The sequence below is a fragment of the Spodoptera frugiperda genome, chromosome 26, assembly GCF_023101765.2.
Source record: "Spodoptera frugiperda isolate SF20-4 chromosome 26, AGI-APGP_CSIRO_Sfru_2.0, whole genome shotgun sequence".
Classification (NCBI taxonomy): domain Eukaryota; kingdom Metazoa; phylum Arthropoda; class Insecta; order Lepidoptera; family Noctuidae; genus Spodoptera; species Spodoptera frugiperda.
This window is the reverse complement of record NC_064237.1, coordinates 6,970,846-6,984,270: the sequence shown is the minus strand read 5'-3', so window position 1 is coordinate 6,984,270 and position 13,425 is coordinate 6,970,846. Positions and strand designations below refer to the sequence as shown.

General features: G+C 34.1%; 2 protein-coding genes across 3 annotated transcripts; one reads left to right on the top strand and one right to left on the bottom strand.

Annotated features, from left to right (window-relative positions):
* Positions 1–63: 63 nt before the first annotated feature.
* LOC118263999 (DCN1-like protein 3) lies at positions 64–1,883 on the top strand. The gene is made up of 3 exons (XM_035576299.2): positions 64–275; positions 353–578; positions 662–1,883. The coding sequence occupies exons 2-3, from the start codon at positions 503–505 to the stop codon at positions 1,549–1,551; spliced, it is 966 nt and encodes a 321-aa protein (XP_035432192.1). The 5' UTR covers positions 64–275; positions 353–502; the 3' UTR covers positions 1,552–1,883.
* Positions 1,884–4,450: 2,567 nt separating this feature from the next.
* LOC118264000 (eukaryotic peptide chain release factor GTP-binding subunit ERF3A) lies at positions 4,451–12,239 on the bottom strand. Of its 2 annotated transcripts, none has more exons than XM_035576301.2 (12): positions 11,678–12,239; positions 10,303–10,631; positions 9,488–9,593; positions 8,686–8,832; positions 8,458–8,603; positions 7,757–7,911; positions 7,551–7,668; positions 7,267–7,470; positions 6,981–7,139; positions 6,722–6,826; positions 6,466–6,634; positions 4,451–6,315 (listed from the first exon to the last, which is right to left on the bottom strand). In XM_035576301.2, exons 1-12 carry the CDS (start codon positions 11,913–11,915, stop codon positions 6,272–6,274), a joined length of 1,920 nt encoding a protein of 639 aa, XP_035432194.1. In that variant the 5' UTR covers positions 11,916–12,239; the 3' UTR covers positions 4,451–6,271. The 2 variants fall into 2 exon arrangements, with proteins under 2 accessions (XP_035432194.1, XP_035432195.1); XM_035576302.2 differs by having other exon boundaries at positions 11,362–11,687.
* Positions 12,240–13,425: the final 1,186 nt, after the last annotated feature.

Below are 13,425 nucleotides of genomic sequence, written 5' to 3'. Positions count from 1 at the left end.
TTAAACAAAGAAATTTATTTTTCATAATCTGTGGAGTCGACCAAATAAACACTATGGTCACCTCTAAAACCGAGTTGTTGGGTAGATAAAACGTCAAATTGTCAATGAAGATCGTGAACAGAAAATGTATTTAATCTAAACTAGAAATTTCATACTTTTCTACACTATAATAAATGTTCAATGAGTGCACTGTCATGCAAAAGTTAAGGCCAATGTTAAAAAACAGTTATAGTTGTGTCTGATTGCAAATCGCCTAGATAGGATATGAATTTCTGGTAAGCAAATCGGGTGGTGATTTTATCAGTATGTCATGTGTTTATTTAGCTTTTTTAATACTATTCTTCTATCTCAGGTTTTCGACGAAAAATCTTAAGAGGTCGCATCAGTGGACTGTTTTTTATCATTATGTTTTATTGCATTTATGATGAAAATCTTATAAAGTCTGTGTCAGAGCTTGCTATAAGTTTTACGACTACCAAGATATTCGAACAGAGTTTGTCCAATGGGCCATTGTCTAAGCTGTTTCAAAAATCAAGCTAATGCAGATATTACCACTTCTCCACACAGAAAAAAAGATGGTGAGTAATCCTATGACTTGTAATGCAATAAAATGATGTCAATTTACCTAGGTATTATTAAATGTTGGTTTTTCCTATTTCAGAGATGACAGAAATAGAAGTCACAGTCTCTGTTTATCCACAACAAGAACCTCTTCTCAATGACAATCAAAATAGCATTAGTCAGTTCAGAAACACAAGTTCTTCACATGTTTCAAGCACATTATCAGGAGAACAGAGTCCTGTGGAGATAACCAATACACACAAGTCAATCACAGTTTCAGAAAGAATACCTAAACCATTCTATCAGAAGTTGCCAACTTTACCTCGGACTATGTCATCATTGGGCACCAATGACTCCCGAATATCTGAGTCTAAAATTATTCAGCTCTTTGATCAGTACAAAGATTCATTAGAAGATGCCATATTGGCTGAAGGAATAGAAAACCTTTGTAATGATCTGCAGTTGAACCCAGATGACTTCAAAGTTTTGGTTTTGGCATGGAAATTAAATGCTAGTCAAATGTGTAGGTTTACAAAATCTGAATTTGTACAGGGCTTGAAGAATATGAAAACAGAATCAATTAAAGGTATACAACATAAATTAAATGAAATAACAAATGAGCTGAAGAGGGATACTGAACACTTTAAGGATTTGTATAGATTTACATTTAAATTTGGTTTAGATGTGAGCACAGGCCAGAGGATTCTGCCTACAGACATTGCTATTGTATTGTGGCGTCTAGTCTTTACAAACAACGAGCCTCCTATATTAGACAGGTGGTTGTTGTACTTGGAAAAGAATCCACATATAAGAGGCATTCCAAAGGACACTTGGTACATGTTTTTAAATTTCTGTGAATTCATTGGGGATGATCTCAGCAGTTATGATGACACGGAGGCTTGGCCTAGCCTCTTTGACGATTTTGTTGAATATGAAAATGATCAAATGAATCAAAATGTCAAGAAGAATGATATCAAAACACAGGATTAATGTCCATTGCCAAATTTTAGCTTCTGTAGGTACTTAATTAAGATATTAAGACTGATAATCTGATAATGAATGTTCAATGATGTTAGTCTTGTATCTCAGGTGAAGTTAAGTGTTAATAAGGTAAAAGAATGTATTATTAGTACTACATACTGAACAAAATTGTGTAGGTACATATTGTGAGATTTAAAAGTGTACATAAAGTACTTTTATATTTTATAAATGTTTATCTTTAGGTTTATTTTTAAAATTATTTAACATTCCAGTAATGGAATTAGACAAAAAAATTGTAAATATTGTTCTTAGTTGCATCAAAGGTACCTTTTATTTCTTTATGCTGTATATTTTTATTTTACTTTTACCTTTCATCATTGCTAATTTCATTCTAAATCTTGCACAATCTGAATAATGCCTGAAAATAATAGAATAATACTAGTAAAGAAGTTTTATTTTACATCATACAAGAATACCGCAATTATACTTTGACTCAGAAGTATATTGCAATGAAACTGCAATAATACCTCAGTATTATAAAATATGAGGTTTACGACCTCTAATGGCTAATGGTAATTATGCAGAGACATGACTATTGCTAACCATAAAAATAAATAAAGGTCTGAAGTTTTAGAAGTTATGTTGTCCTAGTAGAGATAATTAAAGCACTAAAGAGTTTTTACAAACTCTCCCAGTGTCTTAATGTACTTGGAACTAAGAAAGTTGCTTGATCATCTAGGCATCACATCACTTTAATCAATGTCTATCATGTACAGATTTTGATCTGCTATGTGGTTTCCTATGTATAATTAATTTTTTTTTTCCTTTTTTTTTTAAAAACGTTGTCCCACATTAGGATTTTCTCCTGTGTCGTGGGTGCGTTTACAAACATACAAGTTCACATGCACAATTAATAATTTATCTAATTACCTATTAGATACCCTGATATTGTAGATTTCCATTAGATGTAGTTAGTGAGAACGACAACAAATTAATATCATAATCAAATTTTATAAATTTTAATTAAATTTTTCTTTGCATGAGAAGCATGTGGGTATTTTTGCAGTTGTAGGCATCCGATCTCTTTGAATATTGTAAAATTTTTGTGCCATGTCTTCCTATTACAATAACTTAACTGCCATGCTAGTCGAGTAGCCACAAGTATGACTTCCAAGCAGTGTTTTGGGTTACGATTTCACCACGGTAAATATTACTGGTTTCCGATGTCTATGTGGGCACCTAGTTAGCACAGTTTTGAATACTGGTGTAGTGTAATAGACATAAAGACTAATTACTTATTACGTAGTGGTCCAAATGGTGACGGCAGGAATAGAAAACTTACCACCATGCTCATTACCCACTTACCCATTTTCTATTTAAATAATGTAGGTACACTGCGATCTCCAGACTCCTAAATTCTCAATCCTCCTCCTGCAAACATGGAGATTGCGGCAACCCTCTTTTGTAGAAGTACAAGAGGCCCATAGTTTAGTCCTGCTGCAGTTCGCTTGGAGTGTACTAATAGGCTTTTGATGGTAAATAACCTGACAAAGAGTGGGTGTTACCAGGTAGATTTGTTTAGCGGAAACCTGACATGCGCCGTAAGCTCTAACCTACCTCTCTTCCTTTTACGTGATCCTGAGCCAATCTAGGTGCAGTTAATCATCTGGCGACCATTGTAATAACAAATATTCTTCTAGCCATGTATTATGTTATAAAGAGCTATAATATAATTAATCGAACAGAGAATACTCCGCAATCGCCGAACCAGGAGCCTTCAGGTTCAATTCCCGGGTTGCATTCCGGGTTCAATCCTATAGGTTTTAAAAAAATAATGAGTTCCGCTATTCTCGTCTCATCTCCAGTCTTACTTACATTAGTTATGTGCAACGCTACATAAAAATCTGGGACAAAAGAGCGTGAAGTTAGGACATTGTTCTATATTTTTTTACTAATATAGCTGCAATGCAAAATGTACAGCGAAGTTGAGGGGTGTCACTTCAAAAATACCGAGTAATACATAGTTACATTACGTGCATATCGTCAATATCCCAGGATAAATAGTACCTATTTGTACTGGGTATTTTTCTCGGGTATTCTGGTTGGTAGCATTTATTTTTATGCAATTCAAAAGGTATATTTTATCCTCCTTACACGAGACCCTATATTTTTATGGTCAGGTTTTCCTTATTTTCGTCTAGCATTTTGTCACGTCATTGTTTAGTACGTCACGTCGACATTCATAAAGCATGATTGCTGTTCGTTCTCAGGGGCAAGTAGTAGGGTACCTACCAACTATCCGGAACTGCGGACTATCTTGCGGGTTTACCTGGTTTGAAAAGCAGGAGCAGGAACAGGGTGATTTTTGTCAGTAAGAGGCTGACACTCCCTCCCGCCTCGCCCAAGGTGGGAGAACTCATTGGATGACTCCCCCCACCCAAATAGGCTATCAACTATGGTAACTACCAACCTACATATTCCATATTCGTAATACATATGGAAAAGATTCATTTTGTGGTTCTCATATCTCATGTATTTATTTAGGATAACTCATCAAGGTAGTAGCGAAAATTGGATACAAGATCGCCAAGAAAACCGTTGTTATTTTTATAGTTGTGTGTATAGAGCTATGGATAGTATAATCAAACTAGAAAATGTGTGTGTACAACTTTTCAGTGTTAAGAGATATTTGGCTGTTTAATTCTTTATCTACCCCTATAAGTGACAGGATACGTAATTGTATCAGCGTACTTCGAGACCAGAATCATTATGCTGAGATACATTATTAAATGTTGCGTAGTGCATTCAGTATTAATCATCTTTAGATAAGCAAAAAAAGTACCTAACATATCAACTGACTGTTGGCGTCTTTCTTAATTGAGATATCATGTGAAAAAATTAATTGCAGTAGTATTAATAAAATTTTATTTTTAAACAAAATAATATAGTCGCAGCCTGCCAGTGCTCGGTCGGTGTCGAGGCGCGCGCGAGGCTCACGCGGCCCCCCGCAGCAACTCAAAGGCACTACGACGCTGGCGGGCAGCGCGCCGGGTCAGCCCGCGACCTCTGTGCGCCCTACTTCCCTCTACTAAAGCATATCGACCAAAAAAAAGCACGAGATAACCGGCTCGGGGGACTACGTGGGCCTCACATCTTGTCCTGATATACACAAAATATGACATTATACAAACGCCCTTAAATGTAAATCTGATTATATTAAAAAAGCTGACATTTTATAAATTCATAATATACATTATCATAACGATTCGGAATTTGGGCCGACATTCTGAAAAATAATATTAGTAAAGCGAACCCCTTTACATATCGTTCCATAAGTACTCTCATTATGTTTCTACATTAATACTTTTACAATTGAGTAATTGCGGACAAAGTGTATATCATATTTTATTATAGTTATATTTTTAAGAGACGTCGAATATCATCTTTTCTAAAATATATAATGTTGTCTATATTGTGTTTACAATCAACCGTATCCCAATGGAAGATAGTACGGTACTTTTTCGTTGCAATAATATACAGTTGTATCACTCTCGACGAAAATACACGTTTCGTCTTTGTATCCACTACAAGGCAATAAATTATAATCTACTTTCATAATTAGATAAAATATTGCAGATTATAATAAGTAACATTTAAACAGATACGAGTCAAACTAATGTTATACACAAATAAAACGTTCAGATGAAACTGAAACGAGAATAGTATAAACAATGTATTGTATTTTATAGCAAACTATTAAAAAATAAAACATATTTTTGTTTTAAAATAGGAAACAGTATTATAATAACCATTACATCCATAATGTGAAAATATAATCAATTATAGAGTAAATATGTTAGAGTGATCATCACATCACAAGCAAACTTAGCGTGTGTACAGTGGTACAAAAATTGTGAGTAATAAATTAAGTTGGTGTTTATAAAGAAACTAAATGTTTAATACCCCTTTTACTAACGCTAAGTGGATGATCAATTTAACAATTTACACGAGAGCCTTTTCCATCGAAAACTACATCGCTCTTTATGATAATATAAGTGTTACAGTAAAATAATTGCGGCTTTTCCATAGACAAAATTATATAACATTTAGTAATGACTATGAGTTACAAATATGTTGTTCAAGTGTTTAAATACTAAAATTCTACGCGATGCTCGACAGGAATGGATGTGTATAAGTGGTTATAACTTTACGTGGAATCACAATAATTGTGGTAGGAAGTTATACAACTTAGTAAAAAATGCATAATTATAATGTATTTGCAATCAAAACAATAACTCCTAAAATATGGCAATCTGAAGAATAAGCTAGTAGCTAGAAAATTCTAGTGTTACTACTAAAAAGGTTAATGCAACTTGTACATTGGTAGCAACCAATATGTTGTACATACATAGGTTAGAGCTTAAACATTAAAGCAAAATTCACTTGAATGATAAGAAATATTTAACAGGTAAGAGCATCGTGAGGAATTCAGTATAAATGTTTCGCTTTGTGGCTGTGACTGTATTTATTCTTATATAAAGCCTAGCTGTTCTATGATATTGAGATATGGGAAATTATTTAGTGAACCATGTTGAAGCAATACACTCGAGCTCTCACAGGATACAGAATTACAGATCCCAAAATTCAGGATTACATATTTCATGCATTCTCTGTTGATATAGGTTTTGGAAAGGCCTATCCTAGCTAAATTACAAATTGTAGTGCCAAATTATTCAATCACCTTCAGGACTTTGCCAATAGCAATTGTTTTATCTGAAAAGAAATAAAAGTAATTAGTTTAGAGTATTACACAACAATCATATTTGGCGAAGGGAATATTATTTAAAAGAGGGTGGAGATTCAGCCCTAAGGACCATCAAATTTCATTTTATGATGTAAAAATGATAACTAAAATATACTCACTCTCATCTCTTAATGTGAATCTGCCCATTTGAGCAAATTTTTTGAAGGGTTCTAGACAAATAATTCCCGCACACTCTATCCTCATGATAGCTACTTGATCTTGCTTTACAAAGCGCGGCCGCGTCTTTGACTTTTCACCAGTCTTTTTATCCACCAAACAAATGAGTGCCTGCAAATAATTTAAACAATTTGTTTAGAAATTGAAGTAATTGGAAAACATAAAAACATTTCTTTTATCATGGTAGTGGCAGCTTACCTTAACTGTAATTTCTTCAGCAGCGCAATGTATATGCATGACTGCGGAGTATCCCGCACAAATAATAGATTTATGTTCGAGGATAACGACTTGAGCGTCAAACACCTGGAATGAGAAACACATAAGTAATAAGTTACACAATATAATTAAGGATACAAAGCCTCTACTCTTATCACTCAAGTATTTTAGAATTCTACACAAAGTGAGGGTAGAAAATAACATTTGCCACACATATGTGGCAATTGTATTGATTACTTACCCTTCCAGTAGTGATAGGTTCAGCGGTGTCACAGAGCACAAAGCCGGGGGAAACATCTTCTTCCTCAATACCTTTGAGCTTAACTTTGACGTTTTCGCCTGGACCAATAGAAGTTACTTCGATGTCGTCAGACCATAGCTGATCTACAGTAACTTGTACCTGTAACAAAAACAAAAGTTAAATATCTATTAATTTTACATAAATATTTTTAAAACAGACAAGAGTATTAACATCTCTTAACTATTTTTGTAACCATATAAAAAGAACTGTTTGAAATAGTACTTACCCTATTAGGCATAAGGAATAAAGCAGCTCCTTTACGAGTAACTCCAGCCTCAACTTTCCCCATGAGCACAGTACCCATGTCTTTGTATTTATCAACAACAGGCATTATGAATGGTCCATCCATTTTGCGGTTCAGAGAGGGAAGTTCATCAATAAGTTGTATGAAGGATGGACCACGGTACCACGGACAAATTTCTTCAGATACCTGATGGATAAATGGTTTACATTAGATAACAATCATAAATAAATTTCTCATTTATAAGCTTTATAGTATGGTATACTTACTCTTTGGAGTAAACCTTGTCCTGTTTGACCAGACACAGGAAGGAATGACAAGTCCTTTGCTGGATTGAAACCTAACTTTTTGAGGTAAGGCATTATTTTATCTCGGCATTCATTGTATCTGAAATAAAAATAAATATTAATTAGTATAATGCCCTTGTTTATAAATTTTGTGACAAATGTACAAGGAAATTTAAATGATTTAGTACCTCTTCTCATCCCAGTTTACAGTTGGGTCATCCATCTTGTTTACAAGTGCAACTAAATGTTTAACACCTGCAGTTTTGGCCAACATAGCATGCTCCCGAGTTTGGCCACCTCTGTCGAAACCTGTCTCGAATTCTCCCTTACGTGCAGAGATCACCTAAATAAGGAAGGTACGATTAAATTTCAATCAAACACCACTTATATATCATTCTTGTTAGGGAGAGTTAGAGAGCACTATTGTTAGTACTTTGTTCAACTGATTATAGAAATGAGTCCCTCTCAGTTGTCTTCTTTGATATAAGTTGAATTCTAGCATTAATCATGACACATTTATTTGATAAAGGTGTTTGTCATGTCTTTCATGTACTATTTTTTGTTATCTACGGACTACAAGTGGTCCACCAACCACTGGTCCGTAAACACTGGTTAATTTAAATGTTATAAGGTTCTAAATGTAATTTTGATAGCGATTATTTTACTGTAGAATACAAATATATTTGTCTTACAAATACTCTATTCATTTTAAATAATAATCTAATTTTTCTATTCCTAGTAGCTGTAAGGTAATCATTTAATTTATCTTAATCTTCTAAATTGATTTTGATAAATCTTTTACTGTTTCGTACTTGAACAATACCATTAATAGTTTGTGGTTTTCAGATACTAAAATGAAAATAATATGAAGATAAATGAATGAACATACCAGGACGGCAAGGTCAGCTTGAGCAGCGCCACCAATCATATTTGGTACGAAACTCTTATGGCCGGGCGCATCAAGGATTGTGAAATGCTTCTTGTCAGTCTCAAAGTATGCTCTACCAACTTCAACAGTCTTGCCCTTGTCACGTTCTGTGTCAGAAAAATAAAACATTAGTAAATAGTGACAATTAAAAAACAAGGAAAACTTTTATCTAGAACTTATTATACAAACCTTCTTGGTTGGTATCAAGTGCCCATGATAAGTACCAAGATTCCCTAGATTTCTCACGCGCCTCTCTTTCGTACTTCTCCAGTGTCCTTTTGTCCACCATACCAGTAAGTGACATAATTTGACCACCAATTGTAGACTTTCCAGCGTCTGAAATAAGTATTATAATGTTACTATCTTACAATATCTGTACGCGCTACTCTCCGGAATATATATATACCACAACTTTTTTTTAAATACCACGACGGTGGCATGAAAGCACACGGCCCCTGATGGTAAATGGTAACCATGGCCTATGAACACTTGCAACTGGGTGCTTATGGGTTATACACATGCAGGGACTTGGATATAAAATAAAATATAAATATCTATTATGTATGCTAAAATTTAAAAAACTTGATAAAATAAGAAGTGAAGTAATTAGAAAAAAGACACAAGTGACAGACGCGCGTCAGCACGCCTTAAAGTTGAAATGGCAGTGGGCAGGCCACATTACCAGATACAAAGACAAAAGGTGGACTTCAAAAACAACATTATGGACAGGACCATTAGGGAAGAGAAATGTTGGAAGACCTAAGAAAAGATGGGTAGATGACATCATTGAAGTGGCAGGAAAAAGCTGGTGGCGACTCGGACTAGACAAGGAACAGTGGAAGAAAATGGAGGAGGCTTATACCCAAAAGGGATCCATTTAATTTAATATAGGATAAGATTACTAACTAAACTTAAATGTACTAATTAATGGAAATAAAAGCTTTATAAATAAATTATAAATCTATTATGTAAATAAAGATACTTCACTCACCTACATGTCCTATGAATACAACATTTACATGTTCTTTCTTGCTGCAAGTATCTTCCACACGAGGTGGCTTTTTCTTGGGAATTTTCTTTGCCGCTTCACCATCCTCCTAGATTTCAAGAATAAAATAAAATTATTATAATGCACGAAACTCACAAGTTACAGCTTCTCAAAAAGCATTTATTATTATGTAGACACTATGCTCACCTCTCTTGTCATGATTATCACTAAAATAGATTATGTTTGCTCAGCTAACATGGTTATATAAGCAGTAAAATACATTAGTTAATGACCTCATTAATAAATTATAACAAGAAATACTAATGAACAACAATTTATAATACAATTTTTAATGACTCATTTTGTGCATTCTCTACATGTTAATAAAATATAATAATGGCGGTCTTTTTTGTCCCCCATGGCAGTTCATGTGTTAATTTTAATCTGTCTTACAACAGCTGTCTACTTACTGATGAACAGTCAATATCCAAAACAAAAAAATAATGTTAATTTCCCTGACTTCTAAAAGAATGCTGTCATTGCAGTTTTTTAAGTACTGAGCAAACATGAGTTACTTAAACTTTGTAAATGCTTCTTTCTGCGGTTTCATGGTTCATTAAAACCCAAACCCTTTGTTACTTGTTTTAGTATACCACTGCAATAGTATTTACATTGACTATTATTTACTTCCTATATTCCTTAAGTGCCAACTCAGATATAATTGTATAGCATTGTACTAAGGTATTCATTATTGTCTCCATGTTAGCGAAAGAAAGAGTATTTAAAGCCTGACTGTCAATAAACACATATTTACTAACCGGTTGTTCTGTTTCTTCGTCCTCAGGTTCATTGTTCTCTTCAGGGGTAAGCAATGCATCATCTGCTTCAGCTTCCCAGCTGTCAGCAGTGGGAGAGACATCGGTTGGTACAGGAAGGGTGGCTGTGGCACCTGCAGAGCCACCGGCCCCATCAGGTGTGCCTGCAGCTGGTGTGCCATCTACTGGTGTGGCAGAGCCAGGGGTTCCAGAAGCTGGCGACGCTACAGCTGGGCTACCAGCAGCAGGAGGTACGGGAGGCGGCTCCTCCACTCGAGGTGAAGCAGATGCAGCTCCACCATCACCGCTTTCAGCGCCTCCATCACCGCAACCTGATAGAACAGATAAAACATTCTGAATACTGTATATATTTGTATGAATAAACAAAAATGAGTTTAGTATAAAAATGAGGTAAATTAAATGTCATGTCATGTTCTAAAATGGCCAGTATGAGGTCTACATCGTTAAAATTTTAGTTTCAAGTATTGATAAGGAATTAAAAATAAATTCTGAACTATTTGGTTATGTTAGTTGGTAATGATTACAACAACTTATTTTAGTTCTGTTAATTTTAAATCCCTAAAGTACTAATTTTAAAACCATTTCCTTTTCCCTAGTATATCCCTGGTACATATTTCATTATATGATGTAATTAAAATTTCAACTCTTTAACATAGGTTAACTTAAATAAAGGTTGTGCATGATTCATAAAACAAGAGTAAAGATGTGAATGATTCATTGTATTCTAAGAACAGCTGTTTATAACAAACTATTATTTATTGTCTTTTATTTAAAACAAAATAATATTGAAATGTAAGAGGTAACATTACTTGTAACATGCTGGCAGCTTGTATGTAAAGGTGAAAAAATTAACACACCACACAGTTTATTGTTTACTGGTAAATAATAATGTTTCTGCGATTGTGGTTTTCTAAGAATTATATTCGGAGCAAAAATGTACGAAATATGAAGCGAGGAACAGTTTCCATGCGATAGAAATATGTTTGAATACAGAGGAATAATTTGTTTAGACTATCAGCAGTGATAACAAAATATACGCACCTTTTTTCATGATTCTCCTTAAAATTGGTAAATCTATTGTTTAATTTCGTTATTTAATCAAGAGAAAGTTACAAAATACCGAATATACGGTATACAGATATAGTCGCGCGCCGCGTGTCGAGAAATAACCCGTTAGAACTGGATTCAGAAAAAAAAATACAAGTCAATGAACGTATGTTCCGCTTTAATAACCGTTCGATTTTCAGTTTATTATTAGGTACTACGAATCCGTTTGCTTTTAAGTTGCAATTAATTTACGTAAATTTCAACACGAAAAGCTTCAATGCAGATAGATATGACAAGACATCTGACTTACCGTTCAAGACAGGGCTCCCCACAGATTTTGTTGATCCACTTTCTGATTTTTGTGGAGTAGTGGGGGATTCAGAATCATCAGAAGCCTTGGAAGGCTTACAAAAAGAAGGCACGAACTCCGTGGCATTAACGTTCAACGTGGAAAATTTTGCAGACACATCGTCCGAATCTTTCGCACCTTGTTCACTTATAACATCAGCTTGGCTTTCCCAAGAGTCCGGAGCACCGTTATTGGACATATTAAAAACAGAGAATGTAAATTTACTTATTAAGTCTTTCTTTTCAAGTTATTTTTATGATTATTCGCGTTTTTTACCCGATAGATCCGCGTGTGTCTTTATCTGAAACCGGATGTCCATGGCAATTTGCCAAATATGTAAAGAAACAATTAGTTGTTACTTTAACTTTAAAGTATACCAGAAAATGTTTAAATTTGTTGTATATTAATTTATAATTAAAATTATTTTTTTACGTTTATTTAATAACGTATAATTCAATTTGTAATATATTTAATAAGTAATTTACTTAAAGATCACTTCCGGCGAAATGCTGCCAGGCTAGTTTTGAGATGAACTTGCCATAGCAAATAATAGTTTAGATTGGCTGAAGGCTCAAAACTTAAAAAAACTGTATTGCTAGTTAAGGTGTTGATGATTGCTACTATAAAAAAGGTAGAAGATCATCTGACCGTCGTGGTGTGTCGTGGCACAATGGTGACGTCTATGATTTAGCTAAACTGAAAAATCAAACACTAATCATAAACTTGATTTTACTACACTTTGTAATGAAACATGATGTTGAGATGTTGAGCTTCAAATGTTCCTTAGTGAATGATGCACAACACTTGTCAGTGAAATCACAAGTAGATAGATGATGTTGTTTATTGAGCAAAGAATGTGTTGGAGACTAGGGTCAAGGTCATTATAACAATTAAAAAGTTGAGAATAGGCGTTTAAATATTATTACGGCCTTCGTATACATATTTCCTCAGAAAACACAGCAGTTTAAACATTTCTTGCTGGTAACACTGCCGGTTGGTCGGCGTCGGGGACCCGACCACGGCTGACCAGTATTAATAATAATTGTGTTGGATCAACAAATCATTAAAAAAATTAATAATCAAATTATATATCAACAGATATAACCAAATGTATATCTCAGTGTATATTACCACCTTATAGCACATATCATCAACTTGTCTCTTGAACAAGGTTGCTTTCCTGACAGATTCAAACTTTACATAAGTTGAAAGTTACTTATATTACGATGAAACCATAAATACGTGTCTAATATTTTTTCATTATATAAGATTAACATGACAAACTATTTAGATTTTGAATTTTCATACATTATTCAATAGGACTTACAAATTAATAATTATACAATTTGATTTAAAATGTTACATTTACTTAAATTACGGATGTATTGGCAAAGTGTTTCAATAAACTCATGATCGATGGGGAGTTTCCTGACTCTCTTAAGATTGCAAAGGTTACACCAATATTTAAATCAGGAACTAAAACTGATCCCGGCAACTATCGACCAATTTCTGTACTTCCCATTATATCTAAAATCTTAGAGAAAATAATACATAGTCGTCTAGTAAATTACCTGGACTCTTTTAGTTTTTTATCAGAACGCCAATACGGATTTAGACCTCAAAACAACACTACTGCAGCCACTATTGATCTAACAACGAAAATCAGACAGAATATAGATAAAAAGAATATTGTCTTGGGTGTGTTTATC